General features: G+C 42.6%; 1 protein-coding gene across 10 annotated transcripts in view; it reads left to right on the forward strand.

The window, feature by feature from the left end:
• Positions 1–15,205, forward strand: part of MBD5 (methyl-CpG binding domain protein 5) — a 125,985-nt gene that overhangs the window by 97,359 nt on the left and 13,421 nt on the right. For 8 of the 10 annotated variants that reach the window (XM_084523284.1, XM_084523280.1, XM_084523288.1 and 5 more), the window contains 2 exons: positions 10,995–12,023; positions 13,669–13,880. In XM_084523284.1, the coding sequence (XP_084379410.1) occupies positions 10,995–12,023; positions 13,669–13,880 (1,241 nt within the window). The remainder of the gene's footprint in view (positions 1–10,994; positions 12,024–13,668; positions 13,881–15,205) is intronic. The other 2 variants (XM_084523289.1, XM_084523281.1) reach the window with 1 other exon arrangement.

Consider the following 15,205-nt stretch of genomic DNA (forward strand, 5'->3'; position numbering starts at 1 on the left):
AATATATGGTGACTGTTTTTAAATGGGTTCCTTTTACTTACCTCCTTTCTAAATTTGAGTTTACCGGTATGAAAAGTATGCCTATTTCCTGCTAGTATCCACACACTCCAAAATAAAACAAAGAAAAAACAGCGGTAGCCCAAAATTTATCGCCCTTTTTCTGAACAAAACCGTCCTGGCCTCGTTCCTGTTACAACTCTCGCTTTTCTTAACTTCTACACCCTGTTCATAAATAAAATCCGAGCACTTTTGTACACACCTAGACCTCAGTTGTTGTCTCTTGCCCAAATAAATTGTGTTTCTGCATCATGCCGTGCTACTTCAACCCTAGAAGGCTGTGGCTAACCTGGTAGTTTGTCCACGTGTTATACAGTGTTCTTTATTACTTGTGTTAACTAGTTAGCTGTTGTCCAAGATTGAAGCAGACACTAGGAATATAAAAGTTTTCAAAATAACCTTTTTGAGGGGCAGGGAGTGGGAGTGCAAAGTCTGTGTTTGCCTTTACCATGATAATTTTGCTGTGCTGGTTATTAAATGGTTGAATAAACTGTGTGTTCGGTTGGAAGAGTAGCGAGGTTTCCTGATTTGTTCATCAGTGAAGACGTTGAGGGGAAGCAGGTATGGCCCTGCTGCTGGCTTTGGGCTGCTTCATGGTAAAAGGGAGACAGATTGAAAATGTTTATTTCATTTTACAACTGTTGGCTGAACGAAGTATGAGTTTTTGTAAGGTAATACTGTGTTAATTTTGTAAGGGGGAAAGAAAACCTCTGGTATCTCAGCTTTTCAGCTTGGTTCTCTGTCAAAATTTGTGTTTGCTACAGTCATAGCTAAATCACATCGGGTGGAGTGAAAGTGGCCATAAGTGTGCAAGCTGTCGGTGTCCTTCAGCCAAGAAAGCACCTGATACGTGCTCCCAATCTTCCTCAAAGACAGCTGCTTATTCTTTGAAATACAGAACTGAATTAAATAGCTGAAAAATACTTTTTAAAAGTCCTGCTGATGATACTTGCTAATGACTTCTAAGGGTTTCTCTCCGTTCCTGGGGAAATGAGGCATTTCTGCCTGAGCTGTCTCAGTGGTTTGTGTCACCAGCAAGCAGCTATTAATCCTGGCACGGCTGTTTTGCCTTGTCATGCTGACAAAGAAGTTTGCCTTGTATATTCTTTCTATTCTGAGACCTTGTACTCTCCTGTGAGCAGAACAAAGGTCTCCTTTTGCCTAGGAGCCTGCTTCCTTGTCCCTCTAAGCATACCACAAAATCTCTTCGCGAGAACTCTTTGGGTTTCCCCCTCTTTTGGGGCCAGTGGGAATCAGTGGCGTGGGTTCCCCTGGACTGTCCAGGCAGCTGAAGAAAGCTGTGAAGCTATTGCAGCGTGGGACTGCTTTGCCCTGCAGAGGACAGAAGAGGCTGAATGAGATAAGAGCCCCGTGTGCCAGCAGCTGCCACCAAGAAGCTGAGCTGTAGTCATTTGCCTCGTGTGGGGAAAGGGTTGGCAAGGCTGGAGCTCCCCGCAGGAAATTCAGGCTGCAAGTGATCAACAGAAGCTTTGTGCTGTCTAAAAGTTTTCAATAAAATGTTTCGTAAAGGGTATTAAAGTGGGCTTAATTCATCCTGGTGTGGGACCTTCTTGTCCCTGCTCCATGGCTGTGACCCCAGCCCCGTGCTGCAGCCGTGCCCCCCTCGGTGTGCTAGGAGCAGGCACCACTCGTGAGAGCTGTCCTCAAGCTGTCCTCGGCCATCGTTGTTGCCCCTTGTGCAGTTAGAGCCATGTTTTGGGATGGTGGCCCTTGTCTTCAGGCAAGCCAAATTCCTTCCTGAGAAGACGAATCCTTGTATGAGGAAGAGACAGTCGTGGCATTGGCTCTCAGACTCCTGCGGGACAGCAGCAGCACAACGGATCCGTGCAATGTGCAAGCGCCCCGAGCTGCACGCTGCTCTTAGAGGCTATTGGCAGGCCCCGTGAAGTAAGGCTTCAGCACAAGCAGCTGATTCGGATATATAACCCCGTGTGGGAGATCCTGCTCTGCTCTCTGCCGGCTTCTGATTCACCTGAAACCTTCTTTCAGGCCACTGCAGTTAAACCAGATGAGGACGGCGTTTCTGGTGCCCTAGAGAGAACTGTTGGAATTACAGCGGTGCCATTGTAGGGGCCCAAACTCACCCTTTTGTTTTCTTATCCAAATGAAAAATGGTAATTCCGGGTAGGCTGCTGATGGGGTTTGTGCCGTCAGTTTTGATGCTTGTGAAATACCCACAGCCTGCATTTCTCCAGGTATTTCTTTCTGAATGCCCACGATGGCTAGAAGCCTACAGACCCATTTTCTTTATAAGATACAATTTCAGAAGCCGGTGCCTGTGTGATTCCCAGAGGCAAGGCCCTAGCACGGGGCATAAACTTTCCTCCAGCCTCCTCCTGAGCCATCACGGAGGCATGTGGCTGGGGCATCACGTCTGAGCCTAACCCACTGCCTGGAAAAACCCAGATCAGATATTTTGCTGTGTCTGCAGCAGCATGGCAGCATCCTTGCCTTGACCCACGTGTGAAATGCTGAGAGTTTTGCTTCACTACTAACCTTTAAAAATAAAAGTTTGTTGCTAGTCTTGCGCTCAGTGATGTAGGATATGAGCAAAACGCCGAGAGGTGTGTTAGGAATTGTTCTGCACGGGGTTGGCAATTCTGGTGTCTGAGTTTTGCTGTGTCAAACACGCAGAAGGAGCCCTGCGTACAGAGTGTAGTGAATAAGCTGCCCTCAGGAAACTCGTGTTCATATTGGAGTTCGTGGCTTTTTATTTTTGCTTTGTTTCTGTGTATTTTAATTGCTAAATCTGTTTTGTTTGTGTGCCAGTGTTGAGAATAGCTACCGATCAGAGAATAGATCCGGAGAGAAAAGGCTGCGAATCACCACAAGGAGAGGGCTGCGTGTGGCCTGAGCTCTCAGTTACACGTTAACCACATGGACCGGGTTTCGTTCTGGCTCTTGTTCTCCTCTTTCCAGACAATATCGTTAGTTTCCAGGTGATTTTCAGTGCGAGTGTGATGGAATTAAAAATGAATAAATGTAAAAATTAAAATTTTTGTTTATGCAGTAGAGAGCTTTTTTACTCTTCCCATTTCGAGCCCTCGAAAACCTATTATGCTTAATTAATTTTTATGAACAACACCTGCCTTTTACTGTACTCCTGTAGTATTTGGGTTGCAAACACTATTTTATAGCAGCAGTCCTATAGGAGGAGCTAGCATCAAATCTGTGTGGGTTATTTGCAGCTATTCATTTTGGAAAAAGGCCATTTTTCTGCCAGGAGACTGGGTTCCAGACTCCTTTTTTCTGATGAGTAGTGCTTGTATTTCTGTCAAACTCTGACATTGAATTTCTCGTTACGAATCGAGTCCTCAGACTTCTGACACAAACCGAAGGCACATCCAATTTGCTAATTTGGCGGCCTTAAGATTTATTCATTACACCCCTTTGCCTCCCAGATGGAGGCTTTGTGTTTGTGGGTGCTTTTTGCTAAAAAGGGGCCGCGTCTCTGTGCCACCCAGCTCATTGCAGAGGCTGCTTCGTTTTCTTTCCTGCTGTTCGGATGTGAAGCTAGTTCAGAAGTCTGCTGGGTGTAAGTGGTGAGCATTCAGCATTGCAAATCCTGCTGGCAATGCAAAACGTGTGAAGGAGGGGACAGAGGTAAACAAGTGAAAAAGTATTTAGGAGTCACAGTATTGCTGATGAGGGAAGTCAAGGAAGCCAATACGGAGCTAACACAGTAACTGTGGCTAATAGGAATGGAGACAATAAAAGATCTCCAATATCAGATCATCAGAAACATGAGAAACTATAAATCTGCAGGTTTAATAGTGACAAATAGAGGACAGATTTGGAGGAAAAAAAGTATTGAAGCAATATCCCTTCCTTAGATTCGGAATAATAAATTTTTACTGCTGAGTTTTACAGAATAGAAAAAGTTCTGGGATGTAATTAAATCGGAGGAGCACACGAGAGCAATGCAGATCGCCTCGGAGCTTCTCTCCTCCTTGTTTTAGTACAGTCAAGTAGGGTGTAATGTAATTGGGAATGTTGCCTTGGAAAGCAGTGACTCAAGAAGGGTTTGAGGAGCTTTTGATTTAATAGCCTTAATGCAGGCGGTCAGCTCGGTGACGCTGCAAAACAGAAGGAAAGAAGCTGGGCTTGGGAGCACAAAACCCAGACGTGCTCGGGGGATCTCGGGGTGCTCCTGGCCCTGTGCACAGCTTGAGAAAGCCGGAGCTGGGATGTGGCGGTGTGCTGAGTGGCCACTGCTCATCAAAGCTACACAAATAGTGGGGATTTCAAAGGAGGAGCACTCTTACAACCAGCCTCACGGATCAGGATTTCATCCTGCTGCAGCCTGAAGGACTCATGTTAAGGCTTTTTTTCTGCCGAACTTAGAGTTGGCTGGAGTTCTGCCAAGTGGAGCCATCAGGGGTTGTCTTCCCCTGGCAGAACCAGCAATGACCTTGTTGATAATCAGATCGCCATTCAGAGGGAAAATACCTTCAAATCAGACCGGCCTTTGCCTTTTTCTTCTTCACCAGCATGGGGGACGGTCTTGAGGACATGTCCCAGTTCTCTGCTGTTTGTAATGGGCTGTTTTCTCTTCCTTTTTGCCTCTAGTGCCGAGCTAAGGCTCCTGAGGAACTAATTGCTTTAGCCTAACTAAAGCATTTGTCCTTAATCTACATGAAAAACACAGATCTGTGGTACAAAGAGTATGGAGAGAGGGTTTATTTTAGAATATGTCACCTTTAAGGTGTACAAAGCGGCATAGTCTTACACGTGAGCCTCTGGATTTGCTCCCCAGTATCACCTCCATGTATTATGGAACTATAAAATCAGCTTTTTAACTTCAAATTGAGAAGAGTGGCTGGCTGGCATCCTTTACGGGGCTCGTGGCTGAGCAGAGCGTCTTGTGAAACTCAAATAAGCCCTGGACCGGATGCCAAGCAGCCACTCTGCTAATTGGAAAGCCAATTGAATTGTTCTATTGCTTTGGGGTTTGGGTGCTTGTATAAGCATATCAGGCTTTCCTTGGTGGGTGGGGGAAGGCAGGGAAATAGTGTTATAGGGGATCGCTGCTGTTTGCAGGCTGGCATGACTTCTCCATATTCCACCCAAGGTTCCCCTCTTACTGTTTTTGGGCAGAAAAATTGTGATTGTTTTCCTTTTCAAACACAAACTGTAAAGAAAGTCTTCTGTATGAAAAATGGGATTTCCAGGTATGATAACGTGAGGCAGATCAAGGCTGCTCCCTCCCCTGCCATCGAAATGCCGGTTCCAATTTGTGTGCTCCTTTTAACTCTTGATAGAGGTCTTGTGCACAAAACAGCTCTCGTGCTCTGAACATGCAGGAATTACCGACTTAATAGGCATCAGTGATGGCATTAGGTACCTGTGATTGTTAACGGGGGATTTTCATTTCTCTGGCATAAACAGCCTTGCTACCAGGAGGCTTACAGCAGAGCACGGAGCTTGCTCAGACACAGCTCAGGCTCCTCCTGTGGGGTTTTGGTTTTTTAAATTTGAATTTGCCATAATTCACGCTCTTTGCTAACCAGGCTCCTGCCTCGTTATTGTTTTAACCAGCATACATTTTTCTGAGAACTTATATTGATAATAATGCAGGTACTTGCAAAACTAATACTAATAGTGCAGAAAGTCCTACTTTGTTAAAGACGTGATTGTGGAGAAAAAAAATGTGAGATTTCCCATACCTGGTTGGTTCTCCGTGCCTTCTGAAAATATTAACCAGAGCCAGTGGGCAACTCAAGATGTGGAGAGGGCACTGTGGCAGGAAATAATGCTTTTTATTGCACTTCCAGTTTCCCGAATTTGAAGAAAATTAAAAAACCAAAATGCTAGGCGGGTAAGGAGACTTTCCCCCAGTCGCTTCAAAAACAGCAGTGAAGGTACAGCGTAGAAGAGAAGTCAGAACAGATGGGGACAAGGAGAAGAACCAAGGTTGAAATTCAGTCAAGTATTTAATTACCTAATTTTAAGCATTTCTGTTGTCCTAGAACCTGGTTTGGGCTTTCTGCCCTGGCTTTTCAGGAGGTGCCAAGGCTGCGAGCTGGGGTCCTGCATGCATGGTGGGCAGCAAGTGCCTTCTGTTGGGGCAAGGTGCTGGACCTTACCAGGCCAGTCCTGGCTTTAACTGGGCCAAACATTTTATTTATCAGTTTGTTATTTCTCCGTGGTCTGCAGGAGCACGCAGTTTGATAAGGAAATCACCTGGCAGTGGGTTGCGGCTAGCTGCTGAATTACGGTTTCTTCGGAACTGAAAGCACTCGAGCGAGCGTGATAGCAGATAAATATCTGAAATGTTTTCCATTCCGAAAGAATACAGAGAATGTAATTATAAAAACGTATAGCTGCTGGTCCTGTGTTTATCGGTAAGTGGTGGAAGGTGGAGGTGCAGCAGGAACGTGCTGTGCTGAATGCTGAAGGCCCATGAGCTCACACTGCTTCCAGCAGCTGGCAGAGTTCTCCGAAAGCTGAGCCTCCTAAAATTGCAGATTTAGAAATATTGCCACTTAGGGCAACTCTGTGCTTGTGTCTGTAAGCTGATAGCAATCCTTGCTTCATACCCTGATGGTGGGGGATTCTGGAGGCCTTGTGGGATGGGTGGCCCTGGGCAGGGAGAGCTGCACAAATGCTCCAGGATCCCAGTTACAGTAATTCCAGCGCTGGTGATGTTTTGTACTTCCACACCTTTGTAATCTCAGTGTAAGGGATGCAGTGAAACTTTTCTTTCCGCTCTCTTTCTGGATCTTTCTGAAGAAAATCTTACAGATTTCTTCTGCCGCTGCTTCTGAGTTTGGCCCCAGGAGCGGGAGGAGGCTTCCTGCTAAAAGCTCCCGTGACCAAGGAGGTGCCCGGGAGCTTCTGATGAGGGTTTCAAAAACTTGACGCTTGTTAAATTAAAAAAGCTAGAAAGAAAATTTACATTTAAAACAAAGCTGGCTGCGTTTTTATTAAATATGTAGAAATGGAAGAACCGGCAAAGTAGCGTGAAAAACAGTTGTTTGTTTTCAACTCTTAAAATGTCTTAAATGTGAATGTCTAATGAGCAAGTCCCTCATTAACAGTTTTTGAGCACTTCTGGTTTCCAGAGTACCTAATGCACCTCTCTTATCCAGTATTCTTACTTCACAAATTTCAGCAATGGACCGTAACCACTGAAGCATTGCAATACCTGATGGATAGTTTCTTATGGAGGAATATTTCATAAAATATTCTTTGTCTTGTCATTTTCTTAATAATTTACTTTAATTGCAGTTAGAAAAATGCACGTAGAGTGAACACTCTTTGATTTGGTAGAAGTACTTGTAGTATCTATGAAGACTGTGCCAGTTTGCTTTTGGCTTGAGTTGTCTGATTTGTAAGTAGCATTATTCACAGTCGTTACTGCTCCCAGATAATTTTGTACAGACACAATTCTTCACCCACTGCAGGAATACTCGAGTGGTTTTGACTCTTTCAGTTTGATATCCATGGTTCATGCCCCAGCTTCCCTTTCTGAGCACAGCCATTGAGGCTTGCTGTCCAACTTTTATTGATGTTAAATCTTAGACTTGTTTAAAAAGCAGGATTCAAAACTAGGCAGACCTCTGACTGTGTCGTAGCATCCCAAAAGCATCATGTGTGCATAGAGGTTCCTCTCTTTTCCTGGTAAAATAATGCTGATATAGGAATGATAAATATCTTCTGTTGTAATGTCTGTAAGTGGGCAGGCAGTGAATCTTCCTGAATGCTAATTGATTTCATAACATATCGCATCTGCTTAAGACTACCTGTCAGGCAATACTTTGAAAAAAGGAATAGATAAAATCCACAAAGGGAAATAAACATTATTTCAAAAGAAAACAAAACAAAAATGCACATAAATAAAACCCTGTAGCCCACGAAGGAATCATTTTTAAAAGTGTATCCTATTCAATTTCCATCTATTTATTCCCAAAACATTTATTTCACTTTTTAAGGGATGAATGGATTAATATTTATTTATTTTTTGGCACTCTGGATATTTCTTCTTCTTGTTGCATGACAAAGACAGTTCCCTTTCCTCAACAGCAGGCAAAAGAACTTTTGGCAGAGCTCTGTGCCTGCAAGAGTTGCAAGCCTGCGTTTGTCTCAGGCTTTTCTCCTGCCGCTGAGCTCTGGCTGCTCGTCACCTCTTCAACTTCTGAACTTTGCACGTCTAGGCTGAAATACGTGCGCGTTTTCTCTCTTCTGATCAGAATCCATCAAGATATTTTTTCCCAGTAGCAATTAATCTCCTGATTAATAGCAGAACGAGCAAGCGTTGAATGCACTCCAGAGCTCTCAGGTTGGATCTCCAGAAGTAAAGTCTGATGGGGGATAAGAAGCAGATCGGTGTTCAACAAAATCCTAGAGCAGCAGTCATACAGGTTTGAGGTTTGCTTCGTAGCTGATAGTCTTTGGTGTGATCGTTTACTTGAGTAGAATGGCAAATAGGATCATAAATCAGACATAGAGCTTGGGTCCGATTGAAAATACAAAAATTGGGGTTTATATTCATGGGGGCACCATATACAGAATGGTTCCCTTCCGTTCTGAATACTGATATAAAAAAAAAACAAAAAGCTTTTTGTAAGCCAGAAGGGTTTCCCCCGGTGCCTTGCCCTCTCCTAAGACCCATGTGTGCTGGCTGCTGCATGGCGCTGGTCTGTGCAGCGTGCCGAGCCATCACGAGCTGCACGGAGAGTTTGGAGCTATTTTAACTGAGAGCTTTTTCTTTTCTCCAGTGAAACACAAAGAATTTGCTTTTGGCCACAAGGATCGTAAAGGTTTTATGCAACGTACCTAAAAATGTATTTCAAAATATTTTGGAGGTTGGTAAAAAAAATGGAAAATAGGCGGCGTGTTTTAGTGTAGGTTCTCTGGAATTTGCCTCGTTGAATTTGAGTAGCCAGAGTTGATGGTTGTGTGTTAAAAATAAATAGTACTGCACACTGAAATGAATTTTGAGTTACGCTTCTCAGCTGGATGAAGTCTTTGCTGTGAGCTTCTTTACTATAGTAGCAACGTAAAGCAAAACCCTTGGGTAAACAAAAAAGAAAGATGTGCCTGGAAGAATCTTCCTTTTGCTGTTACGTTCCCTGCTGGAGACAGTGCCAGTGGCTGCTTGTATCCAGGAGTAGGTAGGCAGCAGGACAGACACATGGGCAGAAAACACAGTCATGAGCCATAGCGGTAGCTTTTCTCCTTCTGTACCAAGAGGTTTGCTGTTAGTGTCTTCATCACAGTTTCGAATAACATCTGATCAACTTCCCTTATTAGCAGCTCTTCACTGACTTTTCTTGGGAGGGTGTCCATGATTTGGGAGTCTGTGTTTCCAAGCTAGAAGGGGAGGGTGTGGGTGCTGTTTTCTCGGGTATTTATGAGGCATTTGCTGATTCCCGGTGTGTCAAGACAGAGCGTGTGCCATTCCTGCCTAATCTGAAATTTTAAACCCGGAGCCGTAAGTGGGACCCCAGTGGGATATATATTTTCAGTGCATGGTTTGTTTCTTCCCCCAAATGCTTATGCATTTTTTGTTCCAAACTGCTGCCTAGAGAAATGTGCTTGTCACAAAACTGGTTGTGTTGCTCTAACGTATTTCTCCTCTCAACAGAATACGATAACCTGTGCTTTATGATTACAATTTGTTCTTACTTCACCTGTCATTAATTTATTGTTTTCCTTCTGTCTAGAAATATGATAATTGCACCTGCAAGAGAGCGTATGGGCTTTCTCCTCCTGAGCTCAGTGCAGTGATTCATGAACTGTGCTTGTTTTGTACCTTTTTGAGCTGTCGATATGTTGCGGTCCTTGAAAAAGGTGTTTTAAGTTAAAAGTGATGTAAAGATTGGATTCTGCTCCTGCCGGTTAAATGCGTACTTACAGATCCCCTTTCAAATGGTATTTGCTTAGAAAAATTATAATTGGTGCTTTCTGATAATCAGCACCTTTGGTCTCTACTTTGTCAGCTATGTTTGCAGGGCAATTAAGAATAGAAAATAATTTTGTTGCAGCAAAACCACAGTTTAATACCTTTATATTTATTATATGTGCATTATATAATTTCAGTGCATATTCTTACTGTTTGTTCTCCAGTGAATCAAGTAGAAAGGTGTACTTCAAGGTAATTTCACTGCCTTTAATTCTCCAAGACTCCTCCTCCTGTATGTTTCCTATGTGTGACCACTCCCCCTTAAGTAAAAGACAATGAGTAATGTACTTTATACTTCAGCTGTGGTGAAGGGGTACAGAGATACCCAAACAAACTTTATTGTTCTTTCCCTCTTCCCTCATCACAAACCTACCAGTTCATCTTTCTTTTCATGCCAAGTGATGGATATGGCTAGACCAACCCAATTATTTACATTTTTTTCTTTGTAAATTGTTAATTATAATCATTGCCTTTTTTTCCTTAGGAGTGCAAAATAATGCTTTAGGTAATAATTATCCAAAACCCCATTAATGGAATACAGCTGGAAAAAGAAGAGCATCACTTTCACATCTGCATTTAGAGTTTACTCTCACTTTTCACAGAGCATCATCATTCATACCTTGTGTTGATCTTTCATCCTAGTAGTTAATTTACTATTGGTCCGTGACAAAGTAAATGAAGTTGCAGTTGCTTTTAGCTTTACACTTATCAAAACATGTAATGAATGAAACCTCACTGAAAAAAATTGAAGGGAAATACAAGTGTATAGTCCGAGAATTTCTGATGAGATGTGGCACAGCCTGGAGTATCTGAAGTAGTGGATGGCAGATTCCTTCAGATTTAAAAAGAAAAATTAAAAAAAATCAAGTTTGAATGCTGAAAGCATTTTCTTTCGTGTGCGTGGGTATCAAACGTTGCTGGTTTGGACTGACCTAGCTGCTTTGTATCTCGGCTGACCGTCTCCCAGCAGGCTGCATGCTATTAATATTTTTGTTCTTTCGCCTTGCAGGGGGTTCAGGACCGTCATCATCAATAGCCATAGCTGGCACCAGCCAACCTGCCATCACAAAGACAACATCTGTTCTTCAGGACGGTGTTATAGTCACTACTGCAGCTGGAAACCCACTTCAGAGCCAGCTGCCCATCGGGAGCGATTTCCCTTTCGCTGGCCACGAACACTCGCTTCATTTCCCGCAGAACAGCTCTTCAAACAACAATCTTCCACATTCTTTGAATCAAAACCTCCTCAGTTCTCTACCTATCTCTTTGCCAGTGAATCAGCAACATCTCCTAAACCAGAATCTATTAAATATACTGCAGCCTTCAGCAGGAGAAGGCAAGTCTGAGGTCAACCTCAACCCTTTAGGTTTTCTCAACCCGAATGTAAATGCTGCTTTAGCTTTTCTCTCCAGTGACGTGGACGGGCAGGTATTGCAACCTGTTCATTTTCAGCTTCTAGCAACCCTCCTCCAGAACCAAGCCCAAGCAGCTGCCATGCTTCCCCTACCATCTTTCAATCTGACCATCTCAGATTTGCTGCAACAGCAAAATAACCCTTTGCCCTCAGTAACCCAGATGACAGCCCCACCTGACCATTTGCCAAGCAATCAGTCAGAAAGCAACAGGGTTGAGACCCTTTTAAGCAACCCCCTGGGGAACCCTATACCAAGCTTTTCAGGCACTGACACTACTTCCAACCCCCTGCTCCTCCCAGCTGTCTCTGGGGCCTCAGCATTAATGGCCTTGAATCCCCAGCTGGTGGGAGGTGTCCTGAACTCTGCATCGGGCAACACCGCTAATCATCCAGAGGTTTCCATAGCCACCTCCTCCCAGGCAACCACTACCACAACCACTACATCATCAGCAGTGGCAGCACTGTCTGTCTCAACCCTGGGTGGTGGGACAGCAGTGGTGTCAATGGCAGAAACATTGCTGAACATATCTAATAATGCTGGGAATACATCTGGTCCAGCTAAACTCAACAATAACTCTGTGGTGCCACAGCTACTTAACCCTCTACTGGGGACAGGTCTGCTTGGTAAGTTCAATTTCTTCACAGATATAAAAGGAAAAAAAAAAAAGGAAGAGGGTTGGGGAGGGGGAATTTCTGATTCTAGTTTCTAAAGGTGACACTTTATCATACTTTTTTTAATAAGGCTTTTGTATGTTACAGCTTGTTTATTGAGAAAACATTACTGTTACTGCAAGACATTTTAACTACACATTCTAGTTTAATTCAATAACACTTCACACTGGTTTTGGAAATTACTTTATATTCCATTCTTAATTCTGATGCCACCTAGACCTACTGTACACGCCTTAAAATTCTCTAAGCGATTGGACTCGTTTCATTTTTCAAGTAATAAAAGCCTCGATGCATCTCTGGGATGCACTGTTTCATTTCAAGTGCATGTGGCATCACAGGGTTAGTACGAGTAGCTGTGCAGTAGATGAAAAGTGGCCAAGTGCATTTTTCCAAATGAATCAAAAGTGCCAAAACCATCAGAAAGCAGACTCCCTGTAAAGTAATACATAAAGCACTCAAAGCAAGTCCTTGCACAAGTTCAAAGAGGAAGGTTGCCCTTTGAGCCCTTTGTTGTGTATTTGTATTTTCTCATTGCTCTGTTTTTCTTTTTTTTTTTTTTTTAACTGTGTCTTGGGTATATCTCACTAACAAGCACCTGCATCCCATAATGAATGATAAAAAGCTGTTAAATACAAGTTTTTCTCCTGTGTCTTTTGATGAACTTTACCCAGAATGTGTAATGTAACTAGCACTCTGATTTTTGGACCACATAAGCCAATGTTTCCTCCTACAGAAGGAGGAGGAAATAATGGTGGTAGAGCTGATAGGTATTTTGCTTAATACCTCATACCTCCCTACTAAATGGCTACCATGAACTCAATCCTACTTGACATTTTTAATGTAAAATAGATAACAAATGACTCTGCAAATGCAAATTTTAAGAAAAATATGAACTTTATATTAAAAAAAAAACAACTCGGGAATTGATACATTTTTAAGCTTTTTTATATCACAAAGTCAGGTTCAACAGCATGCTTATTTTACTAGAACTAGAGTTTTCATGTTTGGTGAGATTTTCATATTATGGAAAATGTTAATACAATTGCATCTCTAGAATACTAAAAAAACAAAAAATGTGTGGAGTGTGGACTAACATGTTCGTGATCCAAAAAGCCTTTGCTCACGTGCAGTTAGATCACATTATTTTGTCGTAGTTAAAGAAAAACAAGTTTTGTTGTTTTTTTAAATTATTTTCTCTTTTTCTCTCTCTCTCTCCCCCTCCTCCCTCACCACCCCAGTACTGTTTGAAGCAGTCACTCTTTGGAAACTAAGAGTAAGATTCCAAGGCAGGGATATGATAGCAGCTCACTCTGCCATACTTGGCCGTGTACCGTTCCAAAGGCAGAGACGGTCATGTCAGAAACCTTTAGAAAGAGTCCAGGTAGATGTGACATGCAAAAGAAGCAGTGCTGAAGAAAGAAAGGAACAAAGATTAGGAGCCACATGCCTTGAGGACCATTCCGTAGAAGATTGAAGGGGAAAAGTGTTGTTTTACAGAGGCATTTGCTTAGCAGTCAGTTGAAATTTGAGTCAAGGAAAATTCCTCCTGACTGTTGAAAACTGTACTGACTTCTGTTTCCCTGTGTTTGAATTACAGGTGACATGTCATCTATAAACACTACTTTGAATAACCATCAACTGAGTCATCTCCAGTCGCTATTAAACAACAATCAGATGTTTCCTTCAAATCAGCAGCAACAGCACCTTCTCCAGGGGTATCAGAACATGCAGGGCTTTCAAGGCCAGCCCCCAGTTCCTGGCCCGGCTAACAACCCAAACCCCATGGCATGTCTGTTCCAAAATTTCCAGGTAGAAAGCAAAATTAAATCAATATTCAAACAAATGTGCAACTCTAAGTAGGTAAAGTTATATCCTCCATAGTTTGGCTTTTTTTGTTGTTGTTTTTTTTTGCTGAGTGATTAAGACAATATGATATATACAGCTGCTTGCCTCTTTCAGGAGTTTTTGGGTTTTGCAAATCAGTAACATTTGTTACTGAAACTTGATACCTTCTTCCTTAGAAATTGGGTATAGTATCTTCAGAAACAGCTGTGCTCTATGTATTGGAAAAAATCAGGCTATGTGCATTCTGATAAGTACTGCACATTTTTGGCAAAACTGTTTTCCATTCTGAAAAAAATATCATAAATTCCCTTTTAGACCACTCAAAGATTCAGTGGTTAGAAGGAAATGTTGGTACCTTTTTATAGTAATTAGAAACTTAAATGATTATAGGTGACTATGGCACAGATCCTTCGTATACTCCCAGTGGAACTGAATGGGAGAGGTAACTGATGCAGATTTGTATAAATTGAAGAAAGTGGGGATTAGAATGCATATGCAGTGGCAAACTGTGCAAAAAATGGTACCTTCATGCTATTCACCTAATAGTTCTTCGTAATGCAACCTGAACTATTAAACTAGCAAACTGACAGGCAGCATAGCAACCAAAACAGGTAATAAAGCAGAGTTTACAGCATGTGTATTATTATTCAGCATTACTGTGGTTGCTGCAGAACTCAAGATGTGAAGACGGAAGCGTGCATAGTGCCAGCGAGTGCTTTTACCCTTTAAGAAGGAAAAAGAAGACGTGTCATTTTCTCAGTGTAGGCATTTCACTGCTACTGCAAAATCACAGTCCTCCAGCTGCCTGTTACCTCCCTTTGTTTTCGTATGAATTCTGGTAGCTTTATCTCAGTATTTTTTGGTTCAGTTTCTCGGTTATATAAATAGTAATGGTGAGTATTTAAAGGAGCTTTGGGAAATATTTTGCCCTTGTTTGTTACTGTTTTTTATTAAGGCACTATTATTGATGTCATCTTCACTGCCTACGTATGTGACAGGAAATACAAAAAGCACAGTTACTTTAATCTTAAGGTTACAGTTTACTGTGGCAGCTCCTGACATTACAGCTGCAATGCAAAGGGATGCAGACATGGTTTACAAGGGACTGAAGTAAAAAGAGATCCCATGAGAGAAGCACATAAACGAAAGGGAGAAAATAGAAATGCTGGCCAATTGCAAAAGGACAGCGATGGCCTACTTTCCAGACTGAAAGAGGAACCTGTAAGGAGCCTAGAGGAACAGTTGGTTGGGAGGAAGGAAGAAAAACTGGGGGTCTGAGAAGGAATAAA

Source organism: Aythya ferina (genome assembly GCF_964211825.1).
Source record: "Aythya ferina genome assembly, chromosome: 6".
Lineage (NCBI taxonomy): Eukaryota > Metazoa > Chordata > Aves > Anseriformes > Anatidae > Aythya > Aythya ferina.